At 35.5% G+C, this 12,092-nt stretch overlaps 1 protein-coding gene across 1 annotated transcript; it reads right to left on the reverse strand.

Moving 5' to 3' along the window:
- Positions 1-5,607: 5,607 nt before the first annotated feature.
- LOC124976475 (olfactory receptor 4K2-like) lies at positions 5,608-11,183 on the reverse strand. The gene is made up of 2 exons (XM_047539342.1): positions 10,262-11,183; positions 5,608-5,696 (listed from the first exon to the last, which is right to left on the reverse strand). Exons 1-2 carry the CDS (start codon positions 11,181-11,183, stop codon positions 5,608-5,610), a joined length of 1,011 nt encoding a protein of 336 aa, XP_047395298.1.
- Between the last annotated feature and the right edge of the window lie 909 nt (positions 11,184-12,092).

Here is a 12,092-nt window from a genome sequence, read left to right on the forward strand (position 1 = left end):
ACATCAAACAAATCCTTCTCAATTCCAGAAATCAAATAGACCACAACACAATAATACTAGGCAATTTTAACACACCTCTCTCACCACTGGATAGATCTTCCAAACAAAAATTGAGCAAAGAAACAGTAGATCTCAAAAACACAATCAATAATTTAGACTTAACGGACATTTATAGAATATACCATCCAACAAAGAACGAATACACTTTCTTCTTAGCAGCACATGGATCCTTCTCTAAAATAGACCATATATTATGCCACAAAGCTACTGTTAGCAAATACAAGAAGACAGAGATACTACCTTTATTCTATCAGATCATAATGAATTGAAATTAGAAATACATGACAGAGTAAAAAACAGAAACTACTCTGTACCTGGAGATTAAATAATATGCTATTGTATGATGAATGGATAACTGAAGATATCAGTAATGAAATTAAAAAATTCTTAGAGGTAAATGAGAGCAAAGAAACAACATATCAAAATCTCTGGGACACTATGAAAACAGTTCGTAGAGGAAAATTTATTTCATGGAGCACATTCAATAAAAGAAGAAAAAAAATCAACAAATAAACAACCTAACACTATGGCTCAAAGCCCTAGAAAAAGAAGAACAGAGCAACACCAAAATAGTAGAAGACAGGAAATAGTTAAAATCAGAGCTGAATCAACAAAATTGGAACAAAAGAAACAATAGAAAACATTGACAAAATAAAGAGTTAGTTCTTTGAAAAAATAAACAAAATTGATAAACCCTTAGCCACACTAACAAAGAGAAGATGAGAGAAAACTCAAATAACTAAAATTTGGAATGAACAAGGAAATATCACAACAGACACGAGTGAAACACAAAACATAATTAGGAGCTATTTTGAAAATCTATTCTCCAACAAAACAGAAAATCTCAAAGACATCAACAGGTTTCTAGAGACATATGAATTACCTAAACTGAAAAAGGAGGAAATACTCAATTTAAATAGATCAATTTCAAGTAATGAAATAGAACAAGTCATCAAAAGGCTACCAACAAAGAAAAGTCCGGAACTGAGATGGGTTCTCAGTTGAGTTCTACAAAACCTTTAAAGAAGAGCTCATTCCAATACTTCTCAAAGTATTTTATTTCATGAAATAGAAGAGGAGAGAACTCTCCCAAACTCATTTTATGAAGCCAATATCACCCTGATACTAAACCAGACAGAGACACATTGAGGAAAGAAAATTTCAGACCAATATCCTTAATGAAAATTGATGCAAAAATTCTCAACAAAATTTTAGCAAATCACATACAAAAACATATTAAAAAGATAGTGCACCATGATCAAGTGGGTTTCATCCCAGGGATGCAAGGTTGGTTCAACATCAGGAAATCAATAAATGTAATTCACCATGTCAATAGACTTAAAGGCAAGAATCACATGATTATTTCAATAGATGCAGAAAAAGCATTTGATAAAATACAGCACCCTTTCATGCTCAAAACACTGGAAAAAATAGGGATAGTGGGAACATTCTTTAACATTGTAAAGTCCATCTACACTAAGCCCATGGCCAATATCACTCTAAATGGTGAAAAACTGAAAGCATTCCCCCTCAAAACTAGAACAAGGCAGGGATGCCCTCTTTCACCACTTCTATTCAATATCGTCCTTGAAACTCTAGCCAGAGCAATTAGACAGACCAAAGGAATTAAAGGGATACGAATAGCAAAAGAAGAACTCAATCTATCCCTATTTGCTGATGATATGATTATATACTTAGAGGAACCAGGAAATTCCACCAGAAAACTTTTAGAACTCATAAGTGAATTCAGTAAAGTAGCAGGATATAAAATCAATACTCATAAATCTAATGCATTTTTATACATAAGTGATGAATCTTTGGAAAGAAATATTAGGAAAACTACCCCATTCACAATAGCATCGAAAAAAATAAAATACTTGGGAATCAATCTCACAAAAGAGGTGAAAGACCTCTACAATGAGAACTACAGAATACTAAAGAAAGAAATTAAAGAAAACCTTAGAAGATGGAAAGATCGCCCACGATTTTCGATAGGCAGAACTAATATTGTCAAAATGGCCATACTACCAAAAGTTCTATACAGATTCAATGTGATTCCAATTAAAATTCCAATGACGTACCTTAAAGAAATAGATCAAGCAATTATGAAATTCATCTGGAAGAAAAAGAAACCCAGAATAGCTAAAGCAATCCTTAGCAGGAAGAGTGAACCAGGGGGTATCACAATACCAGACCTTAAACTATACTACAAAGCAATAGTAACAAAAACAGCATGGTATTGGTACCAAAATAGACAGGTAGATCAATGGTACAGAATAGAGGACATGGACACAAACCCAAATATATACAATTTTCTCAGACTAGAGAAAGGTGCCAAAAATATGCAATGGAGAAAAGATAGCCTCTTCAACAAATGGTGCTGGGAAAACTGGAAATCCATATGCAACAGAATGAAACTAAACCCCTATCTCTCACCCTGCACAAAAATCAACTCACAATGGATCAATGACCATGAAATCAGACCAGAGACCTTGCATCTTATAGAAGAAAAAGTAGGTCCAAATCTTCAACATGTCAGCTTAGGATCAGACTTCCTTAACAGGACTCCCATAGCACAAGAAATAAAAGCAAGAATCAACAACTGGGATAGATTCAAACTAAAAAGCTTTCTCTCAGCAAAGGAAACTATCAGCAATGTGAAGAGAGACCCTACAGAGTGGGAGAAAATCTTTGCCAACTCATACTTCAGATAGAGCGCTAATTTCCAGAATATATAAAGAACTCAAAAAACTCTACAACAGGAATACAAATAACCCAGTCAACAAATGGGGTAAGGAAATGAACAGACTCTTCACAGAAGAAGATCTACAAGCAATCAACAAACATATGAAAAAATGTTCACCATCTTTAGTAATAAGAGAAATGCAAATCAAAACTACCCTAAGATTCCATCGCACCCCAATTAGAATGGCAATTATCAAGAATACAAGCAACAATAGGTGTTGGAGAGGATGTGGGGAAAAAGGTACATTCATACATTGCTGGTGGGGCTGCAAATTAGTGCAGTCAATCTGGAAAGCAGTGTGGAGATTCCTTAGAAAACTTGGAATGGAACCACCATTTGACCCATCTATCCCACTCCTTGGCCTATACCCAAAGGTCTTAAAATCAGCCACAACAATACAGGCACAACAATGTTCATAGCTGCTCAGTTCACAATAGCCAGATTGTGGAATCAACCTAGATGCCCCTCAATTGATGAATGGATAAAGAATCTGTGGTATATATATACCATAGAATACTACTGACCCATAAAGAATAATAACATTATGGCATTTGCAGGCAAATGGATGCAGTTGGAGAATATCATGTTAAGTGAGATAAGCCAATCTCAAGAAAACCAAAGGATGAATGATCTCTCTGATAAGCCAGTGATGACACATATAGGGGATGGGAAGAGGGCAAGAATAGAGGAAGGATGGACTCTATAGAGGGATAAGAGGGGTGGGGGGGTGGGGGGAGAAAAAAAATAACAGAATGATTCAAAAAATATTACCCTAGGTAAATGTATGATTATACAAATGGTATGCCTCTACTTCATGTACAAATAGAGAAACAAGATGTATTCCATTTGTTTACAATAAAAATGAATAAAAATACATATAAATTAAAAAATAAAATAAAAACTTTCTTCACAGTAAAGGAAACAATCAGTAATGTGAAGAAAGAGCCTACTGAATGGAAGAAAATCTTTGACACACTTGCTCCTCAGACAGAGCATTCATCTCCATGATATATAAGGAACCCAAAAAACTTAACACCAAGAAAACAAATAACCTAATCAATAAATGGGCAAATGAACTGAACAGATACTTCACAGAAGAAATATAATTGATCAACAAATAGATGAAAAAATGTTCAACATCTTTACCAAGTAGAGAAGTGCTAATCAAAACTGCACTGAGATTCTATCTCACTCCAATCAGAATGGCAATTATCAAGAATATAAGCAACAATAAATGTTGGCGAGGATGTGGGGAAAAAGGTACACTCACACATTGATGGTGGGACTGCAAATTGGTACAACAACTCTGGAAAGCAGTATGGAAATTCATCAGAAAACTTGGAATAGAGCCACCATTTGACCCAGTCATCCCACTCCTATGCTTATACCCAAAGGACTTAAAATCAGCATACTGCAGTGAGGCGGCCACATCAATGCTTATAGAAGCTCAGTTCACAATAGCTAAACTATGCCTCCAAACTATGTGTCTTCAGCAGATGAATGGATAAAAAAAAATGTAGTGTATATATAGACACAATGGAATATTACTCAGCCTTAAAGAATAATGAAGTTATGGCATTTGCTGGTAAATGGATGGAACTGGAGAATATCATGCTAAGTGAAATAAGTCAATCCCCCAAAACTAAAGACCAAATGTTTTTTCTGATATGCAGATGCTAATTCACAATAAGTGGTATTTTGGACTAGACAGAGGGGAGTAAAGGGAGGGAAGTAACATGGGGGTAGAATTGATAGCAGAATAAATCGTACATTATTACCCTATGTGCATTTATGATTGATTACAAGACCTGTGTAATTCTACATCATGTACAACTAGATGAATGAGAAGTTATACTCCATTTATGTACAATGTGTCAAAATCAATTCTACTGTCATGTGTAACTAGTTAGAACAAATTAAAAATATATTTAAAAAATTAAAAATAAATAAACCAATAAGTCTTTTCAAAGTGTGGGAAGAGGTGAGATTCTGGAAACAGTTTCAAGGGGACAGAAAAGAATAAGAGGTAGAAGGGATTCTTGGTTCTAGAAACCCCTGGGCTAGAGCCACAAGTCAGCTCTTCACATAGCTCAGTGTTCAGCACATTGGTTAAGCAACCAAATTCAAAATTATACAGGAGGACAGAAAGAAGACAAGAGCACCTTCCTACTCACCATGGAGAAAAATGAGACAAAGCTTTACCATGAAATCATCTGAGAAGTCTGTGAAATGCTCTCACACTAGGAACTGGATAAAAGTTGCTTCCAGTCTGCCTTCACTTTCTCAATACTTCACTATTACCTCTGCAGCATCCAAAGCTCTGACCACTTCTTCCCAGATTCAGCACAACCTCTGAGCTGAATCCTCTGACTTTGCCAAGAATATTTAGATATGTCTTTTTCTAGGTCTCCATATCACCACATACAAACTCATATCCTGGCAATTACAATGCTCTGTGGTTGTTATCTTTCTTCTTACTAGGTCATGATCTCTTTAAAGATAGGAATGCTGTATTATTATTTTGACTTTTCTAGGATAGTGTATAGTTCTTGATGTATAAAAAGGTCCAAAAATCATTTGTTGAATTATCTTTACTGAAAGAAGTCTAAAACACCACCTGCCTGACAAAAGCAGAAGATCCTGCAATGTCACATCCTCTCTTCTGTTAGTTCTGAACTGCTTCATGTAGAAGCGAATCCTGTCTTCCAGTTGGAGGGAGCCTTGGAAGAGCTGCCTAGCTCTCCAACATGCAGTGAAATGTCAATGACTAAAAGCGGGAATGTAATTAGTAAGAAATACAATTAAAGTAGGAAAATAAGAAAGAAACATTTAAAGAGAACAGGATGTAAGTATAATAGATTTTTATATACCAGGCTGACTAATGTCTCATCTAGGAATGATTTTAGAAACATTAATGTCCCCTAGTGTTTAAACAAATGCTACATTTATTGAGAGTGTGTCATAACAGGTTGGAGGTAAGAGTAGATTATAGCAAAGTTAAGCTTATAGATGAAAGAAAAGTTACAGGTATAATGGTAGAACTGGCATATTTACATTTGATATTCATAATCAAGAATCGCAAATGGTAGAGTAAGATACATGAATATAGTGTCCTGGTATCAAACAAAATGGAGATGAGATCTTTTTAGCTCCAATGTAAATGCTCAATAAATCTGTATACTCTTAACCTCCAATCCAAGTGTTCCTAGTTGTGTCTGTGTGTGTGTGTGTGTGTGTGTGTGTGTGTGTGCACAAATATATCACAAACCCAGTGGAAGTCTAAACTCTTTCCCAAGTAAAATATCTCAAGCACACAAGATAAAACATATGGAAGCACAAAGAAAACCAATTATATCATCAAAGTATTTCTTGTAAATTGTGTATAGTGATGTATGTGCTTTATGAACTCATTGAATTAGATGTAGTGAAAATCTAAAATAATTTTAAATAGTGATTATCAAGATCTTTCTGCAAAAACTTTCCATGACATTCATGTATCTATTAGCATACAATCACATATATTCACAATGCTGTCAGTATTCATAATTAAAAGAAATGATATATTTCAATTAGAGATTAGTATAGGGTAAATGGTGTAATTTTTCCCTCTGAGTTCACAGACCTCTTGAATTCTATTAATAGACCTCTTGAGAGTCTAACCCACAGGTTAAGAACCCAATCTGAGCTCCAGTCCTCCTCGCACTCTCATTTATTTTTATTTTTAATTTTGTTTGACTGATATACATAAACATAAAACATTACATATCTATGGGGTACCATGTGATTTTGTGACACACATATATGTGTCATTTCTTTATGATGAAACCATTCAAATTCCTTCTCCTGGCTTTTTGAAATTCACAGGACACTGTTATTATCCACAGTCACCCTACCACGCACAGCACATCAGAACTTCTACCCTCAACTTAGTATTCATTAATCAACTTTTCATCTTCTCCTGCTCCCTGTACTCTATCACCTAGAGAAGGAATTACAGGTGGGGAATAACAAGAGGCAAGGGAAGAAGGCCAATGAGCAGGTTGGTGCAAAGTATTGGTGGGAGGCTGTGTGCTATTCTGTGGCAGTATATGTGTAAGAGTGCACTGTGCAGAAAAAAATTAAGGTAAAAATGTACTTTTGCCTCATTCCCATTTTCCAGCAATTTCTCATCTTTGTTTTTAAATCTGAAGCCCTGCTTCTGAAATGTCAATCTTTAGTCCAATTAATTTTCTGAACCTGATACACAGATAGCAGCAGATACGGAGACATAGAGGATGTCAATATATATTTTAGAAATAGGAGGACTCTTCATGGATTGTATGGGGTACAGAATGACAGAAAAGATACAATCAAATTTGTGAAGGTATTAATAGCTTTGTACAAGAATTATATGTATTATTCTGTTATATCCATGTTTCCATTTTTCTCCTCTACTTCTCCCCAGTCTCTTCTTCTCCTTGTACTTCAGGCTTGCCTTCCTATAAAGACAATGACTGTGCAGTGAATCACCTACAGTGCAGCCTGAGGAAGAGTTCACAGTACTGTTGTACAGAGAGTTGTTCTCAGAGGGTGGGAAATGTCACACAGGGAGGAACGGCTAAGCCCATGTGTTCTATCAGTGCAGAAATCTTTTCATGTGTGTTTTGTTGTTTCTTTCAGTACTGGATATTAAACCCATGGGTAGCCTACCACTGAAAAAACAACCCCAGCCCTTTGTTTTAATAGGGGACAGGGCCTCACCAAGTTACCCAGGCTGACCTTGAACTTGAACTTGTGATCCTTCTGCCTCATCAGTGTAGAAATTTTTGCTAGGCTCGAACAGTGCACTGTATGAAAGTGCAGTTCAGGGCTTAATTGATCCCCAGGAATGGTCTCTACTTTAGAAATTTGCAGGTGAAGCTTAGATAGATTTTCATTTTCCAGCTGTAGGGATGTATTCGCCAGATAAAATGTCTGACTTAGCGGGCTCAGTGGTGCATGCCTGTCATCCCAGCAGCTCAGGAGGCTGAGGCAGGAGGCTCTGGAGTTCAAAGTCAGCCTTATCAAAAGAAATGTCTCTGAATAAAATACAAAATAGGGTTGGAGATGTGACTCAGGGGTCATGTGCCCCTGAGTTCAATCCCCCCCATACTCCCCCCAAAATAAGTCTGACTTAATTCTATGACTTTTGGTTTTAATGTTAACAATTTCCTGAATACTGCTTTCTATCATGTCTCCAAACAATTTTTTAAAAAATTATTAGTGCTTTATAGTCATACATACTAACAGGGTTCATTTTGATATATTCATAAATGTACATAACAAATTTTTCTCCATTTCATTCCCCAGTTCTTCCCTCTTCCCTCCCCCCAATCCCCATCCTTTCTTCTACTGTATTCATCTTTCATTTATTTATTGTTTTTTAAGTTGATACATTGTAGTTATACATAAAAGTGGAACTTATTGTGTATGTATTCATGCACACACACAACATAATCCAATTTCATTCTGCATTTTCTTCCTCCCATCTCTCCTCCCCTCCTTGTTATCTAAAAATTTAAAATATTTTCATTGCTACCTTTCAAATGAGTAAAAGACAAAGACATAAATAATACTTCAGGACTTTTATCCTAGTTTATTCTAAAATGTCTAAAATTGTGACAAAACAAGAAACAGACTTATCAAACATAGTATATTTATTACTTTGCCTTTCATGCAATCTTGGAATATATTTCAATTTAAATAAGAAACTCCCCAAATATAATACTTCTTTTTGAAAAAATAAAGGTATACAAAAGAGAAGATTAACTACAGAAATGAACCAAAGACTAATTATAATTGGCACATATTCAGTATTACATAAATTGACACATTATTTTCTAGCACAAATTCATGACATTTAAGTTTAAGTAAGCATCTCTCTTTCCATCCCAGTTCCTGCAATTTTATGACTATGTAATAATAATATTATTAGTGTTTACTAAACTCTTCATGAATATTAAGCACTACTAAATTTTACACATGAAGAAGCTTTTTAGTTTGAATCCAGCCCATTTATGATTCTTGATTTCACTTCTTGCACTTTAGGAGTCTTGTTCAGGAAGTCAGTTCCTGTGTCAAAATGTTGAAGTGATCAACAAATACATGAAAAAATGTTCAACATCTCTAACAGAGAAGTGTAAATTAAAACTACACTGAGATTCCATCTCATTCCTGTCATAATAGCAATTATCAAGAATACAAGTAACAATAAATGTTGGTGAGGATGTGGGGAAAAGGGAATACTCATGTGCTGCTGGTAGGACTGCAAATTGATACACCCCTCTGGAAAGCAGTATGGAGATTCCTCAGAAAACTAGGAATGGAAGCACCATTTGACCAGCTATCCCACTCCTTGATTTATCCTCAAAGGACTTAAGATCAGCATACTATAGTGATGCAGCCACATCAGTGTTTATAGCAGCTCAATTCACAACAGCTAAACTATGGAACCAACATAGGTGTCCTTCAGTAGATGAATGGATTAAAAAAAATGTGATGTATACATAAACACAATGGAATACTATTCAGTCTTAAAGAAGAATGAAATGGCATTACCAGTAAATGAGTGGAACTGGAGAATATCATGCTAAGCAAAATAAGCCAATCCCAAAAAAACAAAGGCCAAATGTTTTCTCTGATGTGCAGATGCTAATTCACAATAAAGCTAGGGAAGAATAGAGTTATTTCAGGTTAGGTAGAGGGGAGTCAAGGGAGGGGAGGAGGCATGGGGATAGGAAGACTAGTAGAATGAATCAGACATTATTAACTTATGTGCATATGTGACTGCATAACCAGTGTATTTCTACATTATGTACAACCAGAAGAATGAGAAATTATACTCCATTTATGTATGATGTGTCAAAGTACATTCTACTGTCATGTATAACTAATTAGCACAAATAAAAAAATTCATCCGCAATATGAATTTTCATGACAATATTTCTAATGTTATGGAAAATGTTACAAAATCCTAATTAAAATTCTAAATTAATGTGGACACCATCAGAGAACCACACACTGAGCAGCCAAGTAGGAAGGAACATTCTGAGTTAGAAAATAAGAGAACAATATTTCATCTGTCTTCTCTAAATAGTCTTAATTTATTTTTATAGGATTCATGAATCTATGAAGTTCTGAACTTATGTTCACAATTTTGATGATACCATCATTTTTATGGAAATAAACATTAGCTTTTAACAAATTAGCAAAGGGATCCATAATCTCAAAAGTCTGGCAAGAACTGTGCTTTCAGGCAAGATGTTGCACATCTGTCAACCCTGGCTTCTTGTTTTCATGAATTTAGACAAAGTTACTTGAAAGTCAGATTCTAGGTTTCATTTTCTATTACTTTCTGAGCAAAACTGAGTGATCTACACCTCAGGTAGGATAGCTTCACTCATTGCACAGGATATCTTGGAGTAGTTTTCCCAAAACTGAAAAACTGATTAGTTAGTTTCTTCTTTACTGCTGTCTTTACTTCTTCATTTCTCAAAGTATAGATTAGTGGATTCAGAAAAGGGGTGAAGATGGTATAGAACACAGACAGAATTTTGTCCACCAGGAAGTTTGTGAAAGGCCACACATAAATGAAGATACAAGGTCCAAAGAACATTAATACCACTATGAAATGTGCAGTACAGGTAGAAAGAGCCTTAGATGAGCGTGTGGAGGAATGGTCCCTGATAGTGACAAGAACAATGATATAGGAGGTGAGCAAAAGCAGAAAACTTATAAGAGCAATCACACCACTGGTTGAAATCATGAAGATGCCAAGAACATATATATCTATACAAGTCAGCTGGATGACCAAAGGAAGGTCACAGAAGAAACTATCTACAACATTGGGACCACAGAAGGGCAAGTAGAGGGTAAAAGCCAGCTGGCTCATAGTGTGCAGGAAGCCCACTGTCCAAGAAGTTACCACAAGCCCAACACACACTTGTTGGCTCATAACTGTTGAATAATGGAGAGGTTTACATATGGCAATATACCTGTCAAAAGACATGGAGATCAGCAGCACAATCTCTGTCCCAGTGAAAAGGTGCAAAAAAAAGATCTGAGAAATGCAGCCCTCGAAGGAGATGGTCTTGCGCTGAGCAAAAAAGTCCATGATCATTTTTGGCGTGGCAAAGGAGGACAGGCACATGTCAATGAGAGAAAGGTTGCTGAGCAGGAAGTACATGGGTGAGTGAAGGTGGGAAGTAGATAGGACGGTGAGCAAAATCAAGCAGTTGCCAAACATCGTCATTAAATAGAAGATGGAAAATACGACAAAGAAAAATATCTGAAGTTCAGGAGAATCAGTAAGTCCAAGTAACACAAATTCAGATACTCTGGAATGGTTGAAACCCTCCATTGTTCTTCAGAAGCTGCTCTATAATTTTAATAGAAACAAAATTACAGAGCTAGAAAACGTGATATGTCTACAACTACATGTGACAAACTTATGATGTCATTTAATAATTCTCTAGAGCACCGATTACCTAGAATCTATCTCAAAACCCTCAGAGTAAAGAGTTTCCCTCTTGGGAGCACTGATCAATTGCTTCTGGGTAACACTTGAGAAGCACAACCTCTCACTTTTGACCAGCACTAGTATACATTGGGCTACATTCATACACACCCACACAGTAACACTTGTCGGAACACACCTAGGAAGCTGCATAATGCATATTTATAGATTGCATTAAGTTTGTAGACTGTGCTAAGGCACATAAATAAAAATAAGGGATGAAACTCTAAAGGTTTCTCTTACTCCATAAAAATACAATTATATTAAATCAATCATTGTTGGACTAGATTTGATTAACATTTTAATATGATGACTAGAGAAGATCCACTTTATATCCTATGAGGGTGACAGATTATTTATCTTTTACTTTTTTAAGTACATGAAAAGACTAACAACCAAAGGGCATGCCTGGAACATACGTGAGTTATTTTCAGCTTTTGTTATCTTATAACCTCAGAAACTTTTTCTTTAGAGACTGTCCTTTGATTCTCTTTGTGTTACTCAAAAGAAACTATTTTTTTAAACTGGGGAGATTCTATAAAAATTCAGAATCACTTTTCAAAATTACTTTTTTCATTTACAGTACTTCCCAAGTTCTACAATTTTATTTCCCAGATGATATCACTGTCTACCAAAAAGTCAAAAGTACATACAACACAAATCAAAACTATTCATGGTAAATGAAAGCCAATTTTGTCACCAAGAAGGGTTTACCCTTCCAGCACCTTGTGAAATTTGAGTTTTTGACTATGG

This window comes from Sciurus carolinensis, chromosome 2, assembly GCF_902686445.1.
Source record: "Sciurus carolinensis chromosome 2, mSciCar1.2, whole genome shotgun sequence".
NCBI lineage: Eukaryota > Metazoa > Chordata > Mammalia > Rodentia > Sciuridae > Sciurus > Sciurus carolinensis.